Source organism: Eurosta solidaginis, chromosome 5 (genome assembly GCF_040869045.1).
Source record: "Eurosta solidaginis isolate ZX-2024a chromosome 5, ASM4086904v1, whole genome shotgun sequence".
Lineage (NCBI taxonomy): Eukaryota > Metazoa > Arthropoda > Insecta > Diptera > Tephritidae > Eurosta > Eurosta solidaginis.
In genome coordinates this window covers 170,772,147-170,794,112 of record NC_090323.1, presented here as the reverse complement: position 1 = coordinate 170,794,112, position 21,966 = coordinate 170,772,147, and the positions used below count along the sequence as shown (strand labels likewise).

General features: G+C 36.1%; 1 protein-coding gene across 4 annotated transcripts in view; it reads left to right on the top strand.

Moving 5' to 3' along the window:
• Positions 1-21,966, top strand: part of LOC137233768 (CCAAT/enhancer-binding protein-like) — a 463,673-nt gene that overhangs the window by 197,041 nt on the left and 244,666 nt on the right. For all 4 annotated transcript variants that reach the window (XM_067757121.1, XM_067757123.1, XM_067757122.1 and 1 more), the window contains exon 3: positions 21,492-21,612. In XM_067757121.1, coding sequence (XP_067613222.1) covers positions 21,492-21,612 — 121 coding nt within the window. The remainder of the gene's footprint in view (positions 1-21,491; positions 21,613-21,966) is intronic.

Sequence of the window (21,966 nt, the reverse complement as noted above, 5' to 3'; positions counted from 1 at the left end):
ACTGCCTTAGAGCAGCGATTCTAAATCGCAGCATACCTACAGCTCGTTATCAGAATCAGCAGCAATACAGGAGTCTATTCTCGACCCTAAAATATGAAGTTTTTATCAGCGAATTGTCTTCGAATTGTTCCCACTGCATTGCGGGCCTTTGCCGAGCGCTCACTCCCCCTGTGGAAAAATCGACCTCGGCTTATAAACGCTCATTGTGCTCCGTTCCTCTTCCCAATATTTTTATCTAGTTGTATCCACCTGCCAGTCCCTATCCAAGCTCATAGAGTTTTCGCTACCTAAGATCTGCACGCTTGACTTACCAGTGATATCATATTATTTAACTTGCGATCCGTTTCTTCTTATCTCTCCGCAATCACCGCTTTGAGGTCAAGGGAGCTTGAAATTCGTTATCCAAGAAAGCATGGAGAAAAAGTCGGACAAGAGCGTGTAAAACCTAAACCATAGGTCAACTACTCTCTCTACTTTCTATAGTTAATGTAGAATGTTGCAAGCCTTACCACCGATTCGTACGAAAATATTTAAATGAAAATTGGAAGAGAAGCTCGGCCTTAATCTCTTTGAATTAACGCGCATTGTATTTTTAATCAGTTTCCACTTTGGGCTCACTATCACAGTATCAAAGTTATTGTCGTGGATGTTTTTTCTCTACCTCGGAATATATGTATTATCTATCATTTAGCACAGAAGCGGTGATTTCATAAGCATCGGTCATAGCATCACAGCCAAATCCACCCAGCCAGTTGACGAGAACGAAAAATTGCTCTGAAGATGGCAAAACGGTCAAACAGAATTTGCGAAGGGATAGCGGAATTCATTTAAAATATACATGCATCAGCTGACTGCTACTTCTGACGGCTGACATAAGGTCAACGATTGTTATGTCAATTGGACTGTTCAAATGGTCACAAAGTCAATTGATGTTATGTATGTATGAAATGGTCACAACGTCAAAATTTAAATGGTTACAATGCCAACGGCACTGACATTATGACCATCCTGCATTTTTGATAAGGTGATTAGACCCATTTTTCTTTTTCAAGTGGCCATAAGGCCAATTATGTTGTCTTACATTTCCCCGTATGAAAATGTTAACAACTGAATAAAAGATAAGAATTAAAAAAGTTCATAAATTCAATTGACCCTGTTACCATTTGAAGTGGTCAAAAGACAAATTGACCTTATGGCCATTTTAAGAAATTTCAATTAACATTTTGGCCGCTGCGCTTTTTTCATCCCACCGGCCACTTCTTTCAATGCCAGCATACAACACAGCTTTGATACCCTTGGCCACAAAATTGTTAGCTTCAGGCTAATATAAACAAAAGTATTGTGAGTCATAGACCAATTTTTGTTTTACCTTTTCAAAGCACCAATATCCTCGACATGTCCCGTGAATTATAGTACTGTAATGCGTTCACACAAGTTTCATTGTTGAAGCCATTAGCAAAGAATTCAAATCGATTTATTGCGCTACGCATTTTTGATCAGTCAAACGTAAAGAGCGGTACGCAGATCACAAGAAAGTAAAAATTCCATATAAAAAACGCTCAAGAAATGCTCAAGAAAATTCCTTGTGGTAAATTTTCTTGAGGTAGTACGCAGTTTACAAAAAATTTAGTACGCTACTTTACTACTATTTTTCCATCAAATTTGCATACGGTAACACCGGTTTCCGCAAGAAATATGTCAATTGTCATATATTTCTTGAAGAAAAATGGTAAATCACCTGGAAAAATTAGGTAAGCACATGGTTTTTTAATTTTTCTGCAATAAATAATTATTATTTTATTTCAGAAATGGAAATAACAAAGCTGCAGCACCAAAACGCAAAAAGCGCATAGTGAATATCCTTTGTTTATGTGCTCTTCTTCTTGCTTGTTTCACTATTCACCGTGGATTTTTAAAAGTCAAAATTACTTCCATACTACTATTTTTAACGCAAGAAAAAAGGCTAAATTTTTCTTGAGCAATTACTTGCAATCTGCGTACCGCTCTTAAAGCGGAAATATGTCGCCAATGGCGAAACTAATCAAATTAAAACACAAACAAAAAAGTTAAACAATTAAAAGAACTCAGTGAGAGCTGACTTTGAACGATTTGTGGGTTCGTTAACGCATTCATTGATCAATGAAAGAATATCTACCCTACAAAAAATGCGATTAGTCTAGGTTGAGTAGCAAAGGAGTATGCGACTAAAAGGGCTGATTACATTCACGATGGCGGTGTAGCCGCCACATCTGTCATATTATTTTAACACATGTTCTTATGAGTGTCATTATTTTCGGAACAGAGCAGCAGGACAATCAATCATGAAAGCCGTTGTAGCCAGATTAAACCTAATTCTATTTTTGGGAAGCGACAGTCAGTAAAAACTAAAATAGAAGTAAATTACAGATAATATAAGCTAAAAATCATTCTATTTTAAACATAATTAATATTTTTCGCCACTGTTTGCAGTAGTTGATATTAGTGGCTGCCGCTTTCAAAGTATTCAAGAAGCCAATGCTTGGCTGCCGTTGTCGTCAAGCTTTGCTTAATTGTGGTTGTGGCCTGTAAACGCCGTATTGAATGTAATCAGCCCTAATGCCAGTTTTTATCTCTTCGTATGCATTGAACTATTCCCTTTTGTTTGAGCATGTGCTATGAAGAGACTAATTGTACCCATTTATACCCGAACGGGAACGATAGAACCAACCCCATTTGTACCCATATGAGAAGGTATGAAGACTAATCTCTTTTCTCATCAAATAGTGTTTGTTTTCGTATGGCACGAGGTTATGCACAGTTTATAAAATCTATATTAAAACTTGCAAAAAATTGTCAGATACATCTATGTAAAAAAAATTATTAAATCGCCAACTCTTTCCAAGAGGTATGGGCCGACGAAAATGGAACATATGGTCCAAGTCATTTAGGTTCGGTATAGGGCTTTGCATTTTTCTAAAATACTTCTAATCAATCATCTATAATATTTTTTATTTAATTCACTTTGCTGCCGCTTTTTTGTGTTTCTTAAAATGGGCTACATAGATTTTAACTTGACTAATCCCAACTGTGCCTAAAAGGGAGTAGAGGGGATCAATTATGCCCCAATGTAGACAAAAGAGATCAATCGGAGATCGCTCTCTTTAGGGACTAGACAACTATTTTTTGCAGGGTACGATTCCATACGCACACAATCTAACACACAAACACACACACATGCGCATATCTAATGACCTTATATAGCAAAAGGGGGGCACGCCGATCGCAAGGCTGTGTCAATGGATTTTCGTAATTTAGGTCAATGACAAAAAACCACAAACTGTGAACTAGAACAGATCAATAAAAATTATAACAACAAGTAAGGAAGGTTAAGTTCGGGTGTAACCTAACATTACATACTCAGTTGAGAGCTATGGTGACAACATAAGGGAAAATAACCATGTAGGAAAATGAACCGAGGGAAACCCTGGAATGTGTTTGTATGACATGCGTATCAAATGAAAGGCATTAAAGAGTATTTTATGAGGGAGTGGGCCATAGTTCTAAAGGTGGACGCCATTTAGGGATATAGCCATAAAGGTGGATCAGGGTTGACTCTAGAATGCGTTTGTACGATATGGGTATCAAATGAAAGGTGTTAATGAGTATTTTAAAAGGGAGTAATCCTTAGTTCGATAGGTGGACGCCGTTTCGAGATATCGCCACAAAGGTGGACCAGGGATGACCCTAGAATTTGTTTGTACAATATGGGTATCAAAAGAAAGGTTTTAATGAGTATTTTAAAAGCGAGTGATGCTTAGTTCCACAGGTGGACGCCGTTTCGAGATATCGCCATAAAGGTGGACCAGGTGTGACCCTAGAATTTGTTTGTACGATATGGGTATCAAATTAAAGGTATTAATGAGGGGTTTAAAAGAGAGTGGTGGTAGTTGTATAAGTGGTCGCCTTTTTGAGATATAGCCATAAAGGTGGATCAGGTTGACTCTAGAATGCGTTTGTACGATATGGGTATCAAATGAAAGGTGTTAATGAGTATTTTAAAAGGGAGTAACCCTAGTTCCATAGGTGGACGCCGTTTCGAGATATCGACATAAAGGTGGACCAGGGGTGACCCTAGAATTTGTTTGTACAATATGGGTATCAAAAGGAAATTGTTAATGAGTATTTTAAAAGGGAGTAACCCTAGTTCCATAGGTGGACGCCGTTTCGAGATATCGACATAAAGGTGGACCAGGTGTGACCCTAGAATTTGTTTGTACGATATGGGTATCAAATTAAAGGTATTAATGAGGGGTTTAAAAGAGAGTGGTGGTAGTTGTATAAGTGGTCGCCTTTTTGAGATATAGCCATAAAGGTGGATCAGGTTGACTCTAGAATGCGTTTGTACGATATGGGTATCAAATGAAAGGTGTTAATGAGTATTTTAAAAGGGAGTAATCCTTAGTTCCATAGGTGGACACCGTTTCGAGATACCGCCATAAAGATGGACCAGGGGTGACCCTAGAATTTGTTTGTACAATATGGGTATCAAAAGAAAGGTTTTAATGAGTATTTTAAAAGCGAGTGATGCTTAGTTCCACAGGTGGACGCCGTTTCGAGATATCGCCATAAAGGTGGACCAGGTGTGACCCTAGAATTTGTTTGTACGATATGGGTATCAAATTAAAGGTATTAAGGAGGGTTTTAAAAGGGAGTGGTGGTAGTTGTATAGGTGGTCGCCTTTTCGAGATATCGCCATAAAGGTGGACCAGGGGTGACTCTAGAATGCCTTTGTACGATATGGGTATCAAATGAAAGGTGTTAATGAGTATTTTAAAAGGGAGTAATCCTTAGTTCAATAGGTGGACGCCGTTTCGAGATATCGCCATAAAGGTGGACCAGGGGTGACCCTAGAATTTGTTTGTACAATATGGGTATCAAAAGAAAGGTTTTGATGAGTATTTTAAAAGCGAGTGATGCTTAGTTCCACAGGTGGACGCCGTTTCGAGATATCGCCATAAAGGTGGACCAGGTGTGACCCTAGAATTTGTTTGTACGATATGGGTATCAAATTAAAGGTATTAAGGAGGGTTTTAAAAGGGAGTGGTGGTAGTTGTATAGGTGGTCGCCTTTTCGAGATATCGCCATAAAGGTGGACCAAGGGTGAGAATGCCTTTGTACGATATGGGTATCAAATGAAAGGTGTTAATGAGTATTTTAAAAGGGAGTAATCCTTAGTTCAATAGGTGGACGCCGTTTCGAGATATCGCCATAAAGGTGGACCAGGGGTGACCCTAGAATTTGTTTGTACAATATGGGTATCAAAAGAAAGGTGTTAATGAATATTTTAAAAGCGAGTGATGCTTAGTTCCACAGGTGGACGCCGTTTCGAGATATCGCCATAAAGGTGGACCAGGTGTGACCCTAGAATTTGTTTGTACGATATGGGTATCAAATTAAAGGTATTAAGGAGGGTTTTAAAAGGGAGTGGTGGTAGTTGTATAGGTGGTCGCCTTTTCGAGATATCGCCATAAAGGTGGACCAGGGGTGAATCTAGAATGCGTTTGTACGATTTGGGTATCAAATGAAAGGTGTTAATGAGTATTTTAAAAGGGAGTAATCCTTAGTTCCATAGGTAGACGCCGTTTCGAGATATCGCCACAAAGGTGGACCAGGTGTGACACTAGAATTTGTTTGTACAATATTGGTATCAAAAGAAAGGTGTTAATGAGTATTTTAAAAGGAAGTGATGCTTAGTTCCACAGGTGGACGCCGTTTCCAGATATCGCCATAAAGGTGGACCAGGTGTGACCCTAGAATGCGTTTGTACAATATGGGTATCAAACGAAAGATGCTAATGAGCATTTTAAAAGGGAGTAATCCTTAGTTCCATAGGTGGACGCCGTTTCGAGATATCGCCATAAAGGTGGACCAGGGGTGACCCTAGACTTTGTTTGTACAATATGGGTATCAAAAGAAAGGTGTTAATGAGTATTTTAAAAGGGAGTGATGCTTAGTTCCAGAGGTGGACACCGTTTCGAGATAACGCCATAAAGGTGGACCAGGTGTGACCCTAGAATTTGTTTGTACGATATGGGTATCAAATTAAAGGTATTAATGAGGGTTTTAAAAGGGAGAGGTGGTAGTTGTATAGGTGGTCGCCTTTTCGAGATATCGCCATAAAGGTGGACCAGGGGTGACTCTAGAATGCGTTTGTACGATATGGGTATCAAATGAAAGGTTTTAATGAGTATTTTAAAAGGGAGTTATCCTTAGTTCCATAGGTGGACACAGTTTCGATATATCGCCATAAAGGTGAACCAGGGGTGACCCTAGAATTTGTCTGTACAATATGGGTATCAAAAGAAAGGTGTTAATGAGTATTTTAAAAGGGAGTAATCCTTAGTTCCATAGGTGGACGCCATTTCGAGATATCGCCACAAAGGTGGACCAGGGGTGACCCTAGAATTTGTTTGTACAACATGGGCATCAAACGAATGGTGTTAATGAGTATTTTAAAAGGGAGTGGGCCTTAGTTCTATAGGTGGACGCCGTTTCGAAATATCGCCATAAAGGTGGACCAGGGGTGACTCTAGAATGCGTTTATACGATATGGGTATCAAATGAAAGGTGTTAATGAGTATTTTAAAAGGGAGTAATCCTTAGTTCCATAGGTGGACGCCGTTTCGAGATACCGCCATAAAGGTGGACCAGGGGTGACCCTAGTATTTGTTTGTACAATATGGGTATCAAAAGAAAGGTGTTAATGAGTATTTTAAAAGGGAATGGGCCTTAGTTCTATAGGTGGACGCCGTTTCGAAATATTGCCATAAAGGTGGACCAGGGTGACTCTAGAATGTGTTTGTACGATATGGGTATCAAATTAAAGGTATTAATGAGAGCTTTAAAAGGGAGTGGTGGTAGTTGTATATGTGAAGGCGTTTTCCAGATCGCGACCAAAATGTGGACCTGTGACACAAACATCATCTGTTGGATACCGCTAATTTATTTATATATGTAATACCTGCCAAGATTTTAAGGGTTTTTTATTTCGCCCTGCGGAAATTTTTCATTTTCTTCTACTTAATATGGCAGGTGTCACAACCATTTTATAAAGTTTTTTCTAAAGTTATATTTCGTGTCAATAAACCAATCCAATTACCTCACCATGTTTCATCCCTTTTTTCGTATTTGGTATAGAATTATGGCATTTTTTCATTTTTCGTAATTTTCGATATCGAAAAAGTGGGCGTGGTCATTGTCGGATTTCGTTCATTTTTCATACCAAAATAAAGTGAGTTCAAGTAAGTACGTGAACTAAGTTCATTAAAGATATGTCGATTTTTGCTCAAGTTATCGTGTTAACGGCCATGCGCAAGGACAGACGAACGACTGTGCATAAAAACTGGGCGTGGCATAAACCGATTTCGCCCGTTTTCACAGAAAACAGTTCACATCATAAAATCTATGCACCTACCAAATTTCAAAAGGATTGGTTAATTTTTGTTCGACTTATGGCGTTAAAAGTATCCTAGACAAATTAAATGAAAAAGGGCGGAGCCACGCCCATTTTGAAATTTTCTTTTATTTTTGTGTTTTGTTGCACCATGTCATTACTGGAGTTGAATGTTGACATAATTTACTTATATACTGTAAAGATATTAATTTTTTTGTTAAAATTTTACTTTAAAAAAATTTTTTTTTAAAGTGGGCGTGGTCCTTCTCCGATTTTGCAAATTTTTATTAGGCGTACATATAGTAATAGGAGTAACGTCCCTGCCAAATTTCATCATGATATCTTCAACGACTGACAAATTACAGCTTGCAAAAGTTTTAAATTACCTTCTTTTAAAAGTGGGCGGTGCCACGCCCATTGTCCAAAATTTTACTAATTTTCTATTCTGCGTCATAAATTCAACTCATCTACCAAGTTTCGTCGCTTTATCTGTCTTTGGTAATGAATTATCGCACTTTTTCGGTTTTACGAAATTTTCGATATCGAAAAAGTGGGCGTGGTTATAGTCCGATATTTTTGATTTTAAATAGTAATCTGAGATGAGTGCTCAGGAACCTACATACCAAATTTCATAAAGTTACCTCAAAATTTACTCAAGTTATCGTGTTAACGGGCATGCGGAAGGACAGACGGACGACTGTGTATAAAAACTGGGCGTGGCATCAACCGAATTCGCCTGTTTTCACAGAAAACAGTTAACATCATAAAATCTATGCCCCTACTAAATTTCAAAAGGATTGGTTAATTTTTGTTCGGCTTATGGCATTAAAAGTATCCTAGACAAATTAAATGAAAAAGGGCGGATCCACGCCCATTTTGAAATTTTCTTTTATTTTTGTATTTTGTTTCACCATATCATTACTGGAGTTGAATGTTGACATAATTTACTTATATACTGTAAAGATATTAAATTTTTTGTTAAAAGTGGGCGTGGTCCTTCTCCGATTTTGCTAATTTTTATTAAGCGTACATATAGTAATAGGAGTAACGTTCCTGCCAAATTTCATAATGATATCTTCAACGACTGCCAAATTACAGCTTCCAAATTTTTAAATTACCTTCTTTTAAAAGTGGGCGGTGCCACGCCCATTGTCCACAATTTTACTAATTTTCTATTCTGCGTCATAAATCCAATTCATCTACCAAGTTTCGTCGCTTTATCTGTCTTTGGTAATGAATTATCGCACTTTTTCGGTTTTACGAAATTTTCGATATCGAAAAAGTGGGCGTGGTTATAGTCCGATATCGTTCATTTTAAATAGCGATCTGAGATGAGTGCTCAGGAACCTACGTACCAAATTTCATCAAGTTACCTCAAAATTTACTCAAGTTATCGTGTTAACGGACGGACGGACGGACGGACGGACATGGCTCAATCAAATTTTTTTTCGATCCTCATTATTTTGATATATGGAAGTCTATATCTATCTCGATTCCTTTATATATGTACAACCAACCGTTATCCAATCAAACTTAATATACTCTGTGAGCTCTGCTCAACTGAGTATAAAAATACAAATAAATATCTCATATCCATAAAACATTTAACGAAGACATGCGGGACGTATTGCAAAATCAGCTTTGAACAAATTTGAATGCACAATATAGATTGCATAATTTGTATTTTATAGCAAAACGCTGAGAATGACGCGATATGCAAAATCTTTATGAATGCAAAGTCAGTAAGTAGCGCGCACGGCGGGTGATATGCTGCCGCTGTTTTGGGGTGCGTTCATGCAGATCGCTAGCGATCGATCGTACAAGCTGATCAACCGTGCGATCGGTCGGTCGGTGCAGAGCACAAACTGTGAAAGATTCACATATGTTGATTGCGTGCAAATTGCTTGCAATCGCTTGTGATCTGCTATGTTACTTGTATCGTTGCTACAGTTGTTGTTGCTGTTATCGACAATTAGGGATAGGCCAATCGGCGCCGATCAAAAATGATCTTAAATGACAAAGTTGATCATTTTCAATTTGAATAAATTTATTTGGGCCGTTCCATTGGTTTATCGAGCTCTGGCTCTGGCTCAAATCTCATTGGAACGATCTGGATCAACTTTATGAGAGCTGGCAGCACTAATATAAAACATCTGTTTTGTAGAAAATAAAAAGAAACGTAAAAAATTTTTAAGATACTGATAGAATTATTAACATTTAAATAGTTTCGCACGTAAGCAAACTATTTATTTTCTTTACATCATCTTCAAGTTGTTTACTCTTTCAGTGTTTTTGCTTTTAAATATGGCGAGATCTTTTATGTATACACAAATGTACACGTATTTAGTTCAGTGCTACAATGGCTCAACTATATGGTTGGCTCATCTCACCAGCTGATTTTATTTTTTTCATTTCACTGGAGTAGGGATTGTCAGAAGCAGATGGCAAACTTAAAAAGAAACCAACGAATTTACAACATTTTCTTACTAACAAATTCTGCTAAGTTTTATGTTTTCATTCCATTCCATTCGTCTAACACCAACACGCTAATTTTGGCAATGTGAACAAAGGTATGTTATTGCTGTAGAGATGAGCCAACCATATAGTTGAGCTATGAGTGCTACCAACTCAAAAGTGGTTAGCTGTCAAAAAATCTACTACAGAAAACGAAGCGAACAGAACTGCTATACGGATCAGAAATTGAACCAGATAAATATCAGGATCACAACGTTGTTGTTGCAATTGCATGTTAAATTTCTATCCGTATCTCGCTCAAGTCTCAATGGAACGTAACTATTGTGTATTCGCGCGCAATCGTGTCTGTCCACAATGTGCCTTGTTCATTGGTAGTGTGCGAGACAGATCAGTTTGATCGCTTTTCGATTGTGTTTGTTGGTGCTGTTGTCGTTGTTATGTTTTAGTGCATATGTATACATAAAAATATATATGTATTTATGTATGTTCAGTTTCCTTAGCTTTTGTATTGATTTATGCTCTATTTGGGTGGTCGCGCCGCTCTAACGTTATCGGACGCGCCACCGCTGTGCCAGGCGGACAGTTACGAGTTTGTAGACAAGAGAGAAGGTCTTTTCTTAGAAAATAGAGCGTCATCGTTTCAATCATTAACATTAATTGGCGCTTAACTGTCTAAGCTATTTTGGACGTTTCGTAGCAAACCACCCAGCTGTCCCCCTTCCTCTATAACTGAAGCTAATTAGGAGCACCAAAGGAGCTCATAGCCGGAGCAAAGCTTTTGAGTTGTTATTTGTTGCACTATCTTCAAATCTGGGAAAAGCTCATACAGCACACCACTACACTTTCTTCGATATTCACCGTCGACACTGTCTCGTCTATGATTTCGGTCATACACCAGGACATGTATGATGAGCGACTTGAAGACCCCGATTTTTGTTCATCGAGAAGGGACTTTACGTTTCAACTGCCCGCTCAGTACAAAGTAGCACTTGTTGACAGCAGAGGAAAAGTGAGTGCTAGGTGTCGAGATCCTTATGTTCATTTGTAGGTGCCAACCCCTCAGCGTAATAACCACGGTTCGAAAAGGCCCATCTCCAACTGGGCCTTTAGTTTTATGGGGCAATGTCCGGTAAGAGTCTATGCGATGAGGCTCAGTTTTGAGGACAACCCAGTTGTCTGGATGGTGAAAAGGTGGAGTTTTCGAGACAGTTTTCAAGAAATAGGCATGCAAAGAGATAGGTTAAGATGTATTCGAATCCCTGGAGGATATTTCGAGTGTTTCTGTTTGATTAAAGGCAGAAAGTACAAGTTTTAATCTGATCACTGTCAAAGTAAACCATAAAAAGGGACCTGTCAGCAGAGACATTTCCTCACCTACTGTAGCTGATCATGAATTTTGTTCACCCTTAGCCGCTTCGTGCTTCCAAGACTAGGTCTGGCGACAGATTCATAATTTTTGTATTGTAATCTGATAACTGTTTAAGTAAACCATGTAAAGGAACCTGTGAACAGAGACCGTGCTAGACCTTTTGTGACTGATCGTGATTTTGACCAAGATTCTGGAATATCTGAGCTCGCTATCAATATTCAAATGTAATCAATACTTCAGCGCAGAGAGCTGAACATTGAAAAGAAATTGTTGCTTATATCTTAACTTACTTACTTAATTGGCGCTTAACCGCTTAGACGGTTATAGCCGTCTAACAAGGTGCGCCAGTCGCTTCTTCGATGAGTTAACCCGAGCCTGCTGATCACACCAACGGAACTTAAAACGTTTTTACCTAGTTTTCTCATCGGAGTTGGCGCCCCTTCCTCTGCTTTCATAGGCGGGTTCCGAGAAAAAATAGTTTCTTAGCCGGAGCATCATCTTTCATTCGCATAACATGGCCTAGCCAGCGAAGCCGCTTTATTTTAGTTCGCTGGATTATTTTGATGACTGCGTAAATCTAGTACAGCTCATCATCAAATCTTCTTCGGTACTTGTAGATGTAGACTTATATATATCAAAATGATCTGGGCGAAAAAAGAAATTCATTTAGCCATGTCCGTCCGTCCGTCCGCCCGTAAACACTATAACTTGAGTAAATTTTGAGGTATGTTGATGAAATTTGGTACGTAGGTTCCTGGGCGCTCATCTCACATCGTTATTTAAAATGAACGAAGTCGGACTACAACCACGCCCACTTTTCGATATCGAAAATTTCGAAAAACCGAAAAGTGCGATAATTCATTACCAAAGACAGCTAAAGCGACGAAACTTGGCAGATGCGTTGACCTTATGACGCAAAATAGAAAATTATTAAAACTTCGGACAATGGGCGTGGCATGGCCCACTTTTAAAAGAACGTAATTTAAAAGTTTTGCAAGCTGTAATTTGGCAGTCGTTGAAGATATCATGATGAAATTTGGCAGACACGTTACTCCTATTATTATATATGTGCTAAATAAAAATTAGCAAAATCGGATGACGAACATGCCCACTTAAAAAAAAATGTTTAAGTAAAATTTTAACAAAAAATTTAATATCTTTACAGTATATAAATAAATTAAGTCAACATTCAACTCCAGTAATGATATGGTGCTACAAAATACAAAAATAAAAGAAAATTTCAAAATGGGCGTGGCTCCGCCCTTTTTCATTTAATTCGTCTAAAATACTTTTAATGCCGTAAGTCGAACAAAAATTTACCAATCCCTGTGATATTTGGTTGGGGCATAGATACTATGACGACTGTTTTCCGTGAAAATGGGCGAAATCGGTTGAAGCCACGCCCAGTTTTTATACACAGTCGACCGTTTGTCCTTCCGCTCGGCCGATAATACCATAACTTGAGCAAAAATCGATATATCTTTACTAAACTTAGTTCACATACTTATCTAAACTCACTTTATCTTGGTATACAAAATGGCCGAAATCCGACTATGTGCTCGCCCACTTTTTCGATATCGAAAATTACGAAAAATGAAAAAATACCATAATTCTATACCAAATATGAAAAAAGAGATGAAACATGTTAATTGGATTGGTTTATTGACGCAAAATATAACTTTAGGAAAAACTTTGTAAAATTGGTGTGACACCTACCATATTAAGTAGAAGAAAATGAAAAAGTTCTGCAGGGCGAAATCAAAAGCCCTTGGAATCTTGGCAGGAATACTGTTCGTGGTATAGCATATATAAATAAATTAGCGGTACCCGACAGATGATGTTCTGGGACACCCTGGTCCACATTTTGGTCGATATCTCGAAAACGCCTTCACATATACATCTAAGGGCCACTTTCTTTTAAAACCCTCATTAATACCTTTAATTTGATACCCATATCGTACAAACACATTCTAGAGTCACCCCTGGTCCACTCTTATGGCAATATCTGGAAAAGGCGTCCACGTATATAACTAAGGCCCATTACATTTTAATTAACAACTAACACCTTTAATTTGATACCCATATCGTGCAAACGCATTCTAGTCACCCCTGGTCTACCTTTATGGCGATATCTCGAAAAGGTGTTCACTTCTAGAACTAAGGCCCACTCCCTTTTAAAATACTCATTAACACCTTTCTTTTGATACCCATATCGTAAAACACACATTCCAGGGTTACCCTAGGTTCATTTTGCTAAATTGTCATTTTCCCTTATTTTGTCTCCAAAGCTCTCAGGTGAGTATTTAATGTTCGGTTACACCCGAACTTAGCCTTACTTACTTGTTTCTATTTAGCTTTTAGCAATGAATTCGGTGTTGAATTTTGAACGTCAGCAGCAATTGTTAAAGCGTTGGTAAGGTGAGCGCATATAAGAATGGACGCGTTGGACGCGTTGAGTGCAGTGCATATGATGTGCAAATTAAACGCCCCAAAAGCATTGAATATATTTTTCATCAATGTGCGCTATAAAGTTGAAAATTTAAACTTTAAAGTTGAAAAATTTTAAATTTAAAACAAAGCAAAAAGTAGTCACTTCTCCATACTCTTGATGTGCAACCATTGGTGGCGGTGCGCGTATTATAAACTTTTTTTGTTTTTATGTTGATGCACAATTTATTGTTAGTAAGTTGACTCCTTGCACTATTGTGCAATATTGATATGGATGGCCTGAATTTGCCTTACCTAGCCGCTAAAATCAAAATTTGTTAAATTTTTGATTTCACATTCTCTCGGGCGTGAAATTTTTCGCGGCTGCAGTTTGAATTTATTTATTTTTTTTTTTTTACTTTTTTCGAGTTTTTATTTATTATATCTTTCATGAACATGAAATGGTATATTAACTTTGTTCCGATGTTTGTAACGTTGAGAAATATAGAAGATAGACTCACCATTAAGTGTACCGAATTGATCAGGGCGACGAACTGAGTTGATATAGCCATGTCCGTCTGCCTGTCCGTCCGCTTGTCCGTCCGTCTGTCCGTCCGTCTGTCTGAACGCAAACTAGTCCCTCAAATTTTGAGATATCTCAATGAAATTTTTGTATTATATTAGACTTTTTCCCGATTCGGTAGGATCGGACCACTATAACGTATATCTCCCATATAACCGATCGTTCAGATAAGACAATTTTGGTCATTCCTGCCACAATTTAGAAAGTATAAACGTGAAACCCAGTGATATATATTCTAATATATCACAGAAGATATCCTGAAAAAATCACTTTGATCGGAGATATATATAGTTATATCCCATACAACCGATCGTTCAGATAGAAAGATTTTTGGCAATTTCTTCCTTAATTTCCAATATAAAAACGTTAAACTTGGTGATATTTATTCTAATAGATCATTGAAGATTTCATAAAAAATCATTTCGATCGAAGCTATATATAATATATATCCCATACAACCGATCGTTCAGATAAGGGGCTTTTTTGCCATTTTTTTATATTTATCTTAAAATCGTTTAGGTATGTACATCTGTTCACTATATATTTCTTATCTTATACAGCGCATTTTTTGGAGATTACGAATGGGATAAGATTATTGTTCAGCCCCATTCATGAAAGGTATGAAGTCTTCGGCACATTTATCTATAATGACTTGGCATGATTTATCTATAATTTTAAATCACATAAATAGCTTAAACGGACAGACAACTTGGCGTCTATAAGTGTTCAGACGAACGCGCAGCCAATCAATTGCTAGCCATCCCGGTTTAGCAAGTGTTGATAGTGTCGAATCGCGTTTAGGTTTTTGACTCACTTTGTAAGCTGCATATCATAAGCAGGCACAGTTAGTTGAACTGAAAATGAAACCGTGTTTTTGTAAACTTGTAAGCGCAATATTTGTAAGGTAAATTTTGAGAAACAAATTCTTTGAATTATACGTGACAAAAAATATTTTTTTACCACAAAATTAAAACAAAAATTTTTAATTTAAATACTTTATTTAAAATTTTTTTTGAAATTTTTTCAACACAACGAAGCAAAAATTGATAAAATATTCAAATTTTTTTATTCAATAAATTTTTATGGCAGGAAATATTTGAGTTAGCAAAATAAAAAAATTAAGCGATTAAAAAAATTTCGTAAAGTTTAGCAGTGGAACGATCTTTTCTAAAAGTTTTAAAAACTGGTTGGGAAAGCAAAATAAAAAAGGCATTCATAAGATTTGTTTTATCAGCCAAATTTAGTTTTAGTTTAAAAGTGCGATGACCTTAAAAAATATAACAACAATGATTTGGGTGAAATTAAGAATTCTTTTTTTTTTTGTTATTTAATATCTGTTTTATTATTTCGAAGATAAAAAAAAATTAAAAATTTTCGTATAATTTTTGGAATTTTTTTCCAAAAGTTTCAAATCAAGTTTAAAATTTGTATAGAAAAATAAAAAAAATTATAATTTTCAAAAACCTTTTTTTAAAATGTATGACAAAATTTGTCTTCAGTTTTAAAGTTTCAAAACATTTTTTTTGCTTAAACGAAATTTTTTTTTAAATTTTCATTTTTTAAATTTTAAAAAATGTGACAATTTTTTTTTCGTAAAGCAAAAATAAAATTAGTTTTTATCAGGAAAACTTTTCGTCAGTTTCAACTTTTCAAAACATTTTTTTTTTAATTAACAAATTCTTAAAGATTAAGATTTAAAAAAATTACTTTAAAGGAAACTCCCAAAACAAACATAACTCAATGTTTAAATTCGTACAATTTTCGCATAAAAAGTTTAAGATCCAAATTTTGAGATGCATTAACTATATATCCAACGAATATATTTAATGTTTTTTAAGTATAAGAATTTTTACAAAGGTTTATTTTTTAAAATAAGCTTTTAAAAACTCAAAGCCTTAGCTGTAAAAAAAAGAAACTAAAAAATGTCCTTTATTTTCAGCTCTTTATAGTTTTGTCCCACTTTAACTGTGAGTAAGTGTATGCACATGTAAATGAAAAGCGTAACAGTTTCATATTCCCTCAATAATGTTTCATTGCTCCGCTTTGACAGTTAAATATTTTTCGGTAAAAAAATCAAAGCAAAAACTACAGCAGATTTGAAAACCACTTTTTTACACTTGCGGGTGTTGTTACCGTAATTTCAAATGTCGACTAAAGCTAGTTGCTTTCAACGTTTTGTATCAAACCACTAAACAATTTTTACTTGTAACTATGTACCTACATCCAACATACAATTTCGGCAGCTTTGCTACCCCAAAACCACATAAATCGATCGCTTTTCTCACCGTTTTACGAAAAAAGGTTACCAATATGCAATTAGCTGCCAGTGGGTTTTCTCTATATTTATTTCGTAGCATGTCATAGTGCTTCAATTTTAAACTATATTTTTATTCTCAGTTGAGTAGAGCTCACAGAGTATATTAACTTTGATTGGATAACGGTTGGTTGTACAGGTATAAAGGAATCGAGATAGATATAGACTTCCATATATCAAAATCATCAGTATCGAAAAAAAATTCGATTGAACCATGTCCGTCCGTCCGTCTGTCCGTTAACAAGATAACTTGAGTAAATTTTGAGGTATCTTGATGAAATTTGGTATGTAGGTTCCTGCGCACTCATCTCAGATCGCTATTTAAAATGAACGATATTGGAATATAACCACGCTCACTTTTTCGATATCGAAAATTTCGAAAAATTGAAAAAGTGCGATAATTCATTACCAAATACGGGTTAAGCGATGATACTTGGTAGGTGAGTTGAACTTATGACGCAGAATAGAAAACTAGTAAAATTTTGGACAATGGGCGTGGCACAGCCCACTTTTAAAAGAAGGTAATTTAGATGTTTTGAAAGCTGTAATTTGGCAGTCGTTGAAGATATCATGATGAAATTTTGCAGGAACGTTACTCTTATTACTATATGTCTGCTTAATAAAAATTAGCAAAATCGGAGAACGACCACGCCCACATTTAAAAAAATTTTTTTTTTAAATTCAAATTTTAAAAGAAAAGTTAATATCTTTACAGTATATAAGTAAATTATGTCAACATTCAACTCCAGTAATGATATGGTGCAACAAAATACAAAAATAAAATAAAATTTCAAAAGGGGCGTGGCTCCGCCCTTTTTCATTTAATTTGTCTATGATACTTTTAATGCCATAAGTCGAACAAAAATTTACCAATCCTTGTCAAATTTGGTAGAGGCTTAGATTCTATGACGATAACTGTTTCCTGTGAAAAAGGGCGAAATCGGCTTAAGCCACGCCAAGTTTTTATACACAGTCGACCGTCTGTTCCTCCGCTCGGCCGTTAACACGATAACTTGAGCAAAAATCCATATATCTTTACTAAGCTCAGTTTACGTACTTATCTGAATTCAATTTGTATTGGTGTAAAAAATGGCCGAAATCCGACTATGACCACGCCCACTTTTTCGATATCGAAAATTACGAAAAATGAAAAAAATTCCATAATTATATACCAACTTCGAAAAAAGGGATGAAACATGGTAATTTTATTGGTCTATTGGCGCAAAATATAACTTTAGAAAAAAAAATGGTAAAATGGGTGTGACACCTACCATATTAAGTAGAAGAAAATGAAAAAGTTTTGCAGGGCGAAATCAAGAGCCCTTGGAATCTTATAAGGAATACTGTTCGTGGTATTACATATATAAATAAATTAGCGGTACCCGACCGATGACGGTCTGGATCACCCTGGTCCACATTTTGGTCTATATCTCGAAAACGCCTTCACATATACAACTCCCTTTTAAAGCCCTCATTAATACCTTTAATTTGATACCCATATCGTACAAAAAAGTTCTACAGTCACCCCTGGCCCACCTCTATGGCGATATCTCGAAAAGGCATCCACCTATAGAACTAAGGCCCACTCCCTTTTAAAATACTCATTAACACCTTTCATTTGATACCCATATCGTATAAACAAATTGTAAAGTCACCCCTGGTCCACCTTTATGGCTATATCTCGAAAAGGCGTCCACCTATAGAACTAAGGCCCACGCCCTTTTAAACTACTTATTAACACCTTTCATTTGATACCCATATTGTACAAACGCATCCTAGAGTAAACCCTGGTCCACTTTTATAACGATATTCCGAAAAGGCGTCCACCTATGAAACTAAGGCCCACTCCGTTTTAAAATACTCATTAACACCTTTCATTTGATACCCATATAGTACAAACAAATTCTAGAGTCACCTCTGGTCCACCTTTATGGCGATATCTCGAAAAGACGCCAACGCCCTCTTAAAATACTCATTAACACCTTTCATTTGATACTCACATTGTACAAACGCATTCTAGAGTCACCCCTGGTCCACCTTTATGGCGATATCTCGAAAAGGCGCCCTCCTATAGAACTAAGGCCCACTCCCTTTTAAAACACTTATTAACACCTTTCATTTGATACCCATATAGTACAAGCGCATTCTAGAGTCAACCCTGGTCCACTTTTATAACGATATTCCGAAAAGGCGTCCACCTATGAAACTAAGGCCCACTCCCTTTTAAACTGTTCATTAACACCTTTCATTTGATACCCATATAGTACAAAGAAATTCTGGAGGCACCTCTGGTCCACCTTTATGGCGATATCTCGAAAAGGCGTCCACATATAGAACTAAGGCCCACGCCCTCTTAAAATACTCATTAACACCTTTCATTTGATACTCATATTGTACAAACGCATTCTAGAGTCACCCCTGGTCCACCTTTATGGCGATATCCCTAAATGGCGTCCATCTATAGAACTATGGCCCACTTCCTCTTAAAATAATCTTTCATACCTTCCATTTGACACACATGTCATACAAACACATTCCAGGGTTACCCTAGGTTCTTTTTACAACATGGTGATTTTCTCTTACTTTGCCTCCACAGCTCTCAACTGAGTATGTAATGTTCGGTTACACCCGAACTTAGCCTTCCTTACTTGTTTTCCTTTCTTTTTAATGTCTACTCAACTACACACAAAGTGCCAATAAAACATATACAATTTATAGTAAGCCAGTTCAAAATTTGTTACTCAATCTTTTTGGTGCATCGAAAAGTTTATAATTTTAATTCGATTCGAATATATTGACGGTGATTCCGTAATTTTTTTTTCTGATGTGAAAACTGCAAAAAAAAATTTATATTCTTGCAATTGGCGGTCAGGTTTAATTTCTAGAAAAACATTGCACGAAAATTGGCAGTCTTAATACATGTTCATATGTAAATGCGTAAATATGAGCATTTTTGTAAGTATTTTAGTAATGAAAGTAAACATTTTTTCGTTTTGGATTTGGCGTCAATTAAATGTTATTGTGATGTAAGAAAATTATGTTTAAACAGATAATTATAGAATTACTTCGTGCTCATTCAACAATTACTGGATTCTGTTGATCGTAACGGCATAAACGAATCGAGTTTAATATGGATTTCCGTATATCAAAATGCTCAGAATGAAAAAAGGAGTTGATTTGGCCATGTACGGCCGTCCGTCCATTCGTCCGCCGCGTTGACTCTGTACACGATAACTTAAGTAAATATTAAGATATCGTATTGAAAGTTGGTATATGGATTCCAGGCACTCATCTCCCATTCCTATCTAAAATGAGCGAAATCGAATTATAACCACGCTCACTTTTTACATATATAACATTTTAGAAAACATAAAAAACTGATTAATTAATAAATAATACACCGAGAATGTTGAAGTTTGATGTGTGGAATGATATTGAGACTCTTAATAAAAAAATTTTGAAAATAGGCGTGGTACCGCCCAATTACGATAAAATCAATTTTGCAAATATTATTAATCATAAATCATTACAAAATTCAACAGAGAGATTGCCTTTACTATAAAGAATACATCGAAGCAAAATTTACGAAATCAGATAAGGACCACGCCCACTTTTATATACAAGATTTTTAAGAGGGTTGTGGATGAATAAAATAAGCTATATCTTTGCAAAGCAGAGTTTTATATCAATGATATTTCATTTTCCTAGTGGTATTAAAACAATAAATAGGAAAAATTCAAATTTTTGAAGATGGGCGTTGCACCGCCCCTTTTAAGAGCAAGCAATTTTCTATTCATAGCATAGCATAGCATATTAACGCGTCGTAATAATATTGGGTACACATATATTATAGCAGAAATGGGCGGGATCGGTTAATATAAAAAAGGTTCAAAAGTGTCGTAGACTTGAATATTAAGCTATATCCAAGAGGAAAAAAGTTTCGTATTAGCGATATTTCACTAACCAAGTTATATTGTAAAAGGAAATGAGAAAAACTTTTTTAACGTGCGGTGTCATGCCCCTTTTCCGATCAAGCATTACACAATATTTCTAGAGCCTCAAAAAAAATAAATCCCTCGCAACAAAATTCGAAAAAGTAATTTATCTGAAATGAACAGTACAATAGAAACTCCCGCTAAGCATATAATGTTCGGTTACACGCGAACTTAGACACCCTTTCTTATTTTTTTTTTTTTAATTTCGCTGTCTTAAGAAAAATATTGTGCAGAAATAAGGATCAACTCAATTTTTAAGGAGAAAATACGATTTTTTGAATTTTATTCAATTTTTCTGAAGTTATGCTTTTTAGGCGAATACCGAAAAAATGATGAGAGTGAAATTTTAAAAAATTGTATAAAAAGTAACTGGTTTAAAATGCAGTTTGTGTTAAAATCTCGCATTCAGTTGGGTTTACTTGGACGCATGTATGAGCTCGAGCTTTCTTTCCGGAAAGTGGGTCTATTCGAACAAATTCATTTCATGCTTCGATTTGACTGAAACTCTTTACCTGTAATTGTTATGGCAGTGGACATAATTCAAAAACAATAACATTCGATTAGTTCGCGAATTTATGTAACACTTATTGTAAAAAAAATTTATATTTATTTATTTAATTTTTTAAATCTAAACTGAACTTTGTTTTCTTTGTTGACTATCTTTATCCAGTCTTTTTATTTTTTTATTGTAACTAATTATTTGCATGCAATTAAAAAAGATTTTTTAATGATGCCAAAGAAGTATAACTTTTCACGTGCGTACCTGAGTATAAATATCTCTTCGTTTTTTTATTCAAAATATCGCCTCTCCTAAGAACTCTGCATATTTGTATAAAAAAATTTAAATCTGTTATTATAATAGCACTTCCAATTTTGCTTATTCTTCTTTCTTTTAGAGTGTACTCTGGAATAAAGGATGGCCACTTACAACACCAACTGGCGAAGTTATCTTACATTTGGGGGCACTTGAGAATGCCTTTGTGGGGCCAGGTGATATCTATTTGTGCGTGAAAAGTGGTAAGTTTTTTTATTTCAAATTCAGAAAATTTCAATTAAGTTCAGAATTTCTATATCAAATGCGGAAATTGGGGAAAAAGAATTGGCACACAGTACTTTTTCGTCAATTTTAAAGCCTTCTGCGACAGCCCGAAAAGTAGCTGCTGATATGCCGCTATGTCTAAATTTGGATTCCTTGCAAAATTTATACGGCTGTGAAAAATGACGTTGAGCAACACCATTAGTTCAGTCAGAGTTGGCAAGGAACCCCCGAGTCGCTTGGATTTAAATAAGGTTTCAAACAGGGTGACCCCCTAAAGCCCAGCGAATTAAAATGCGACGGATACGCTGGCTAGGCCATGTTATGCGAATAAA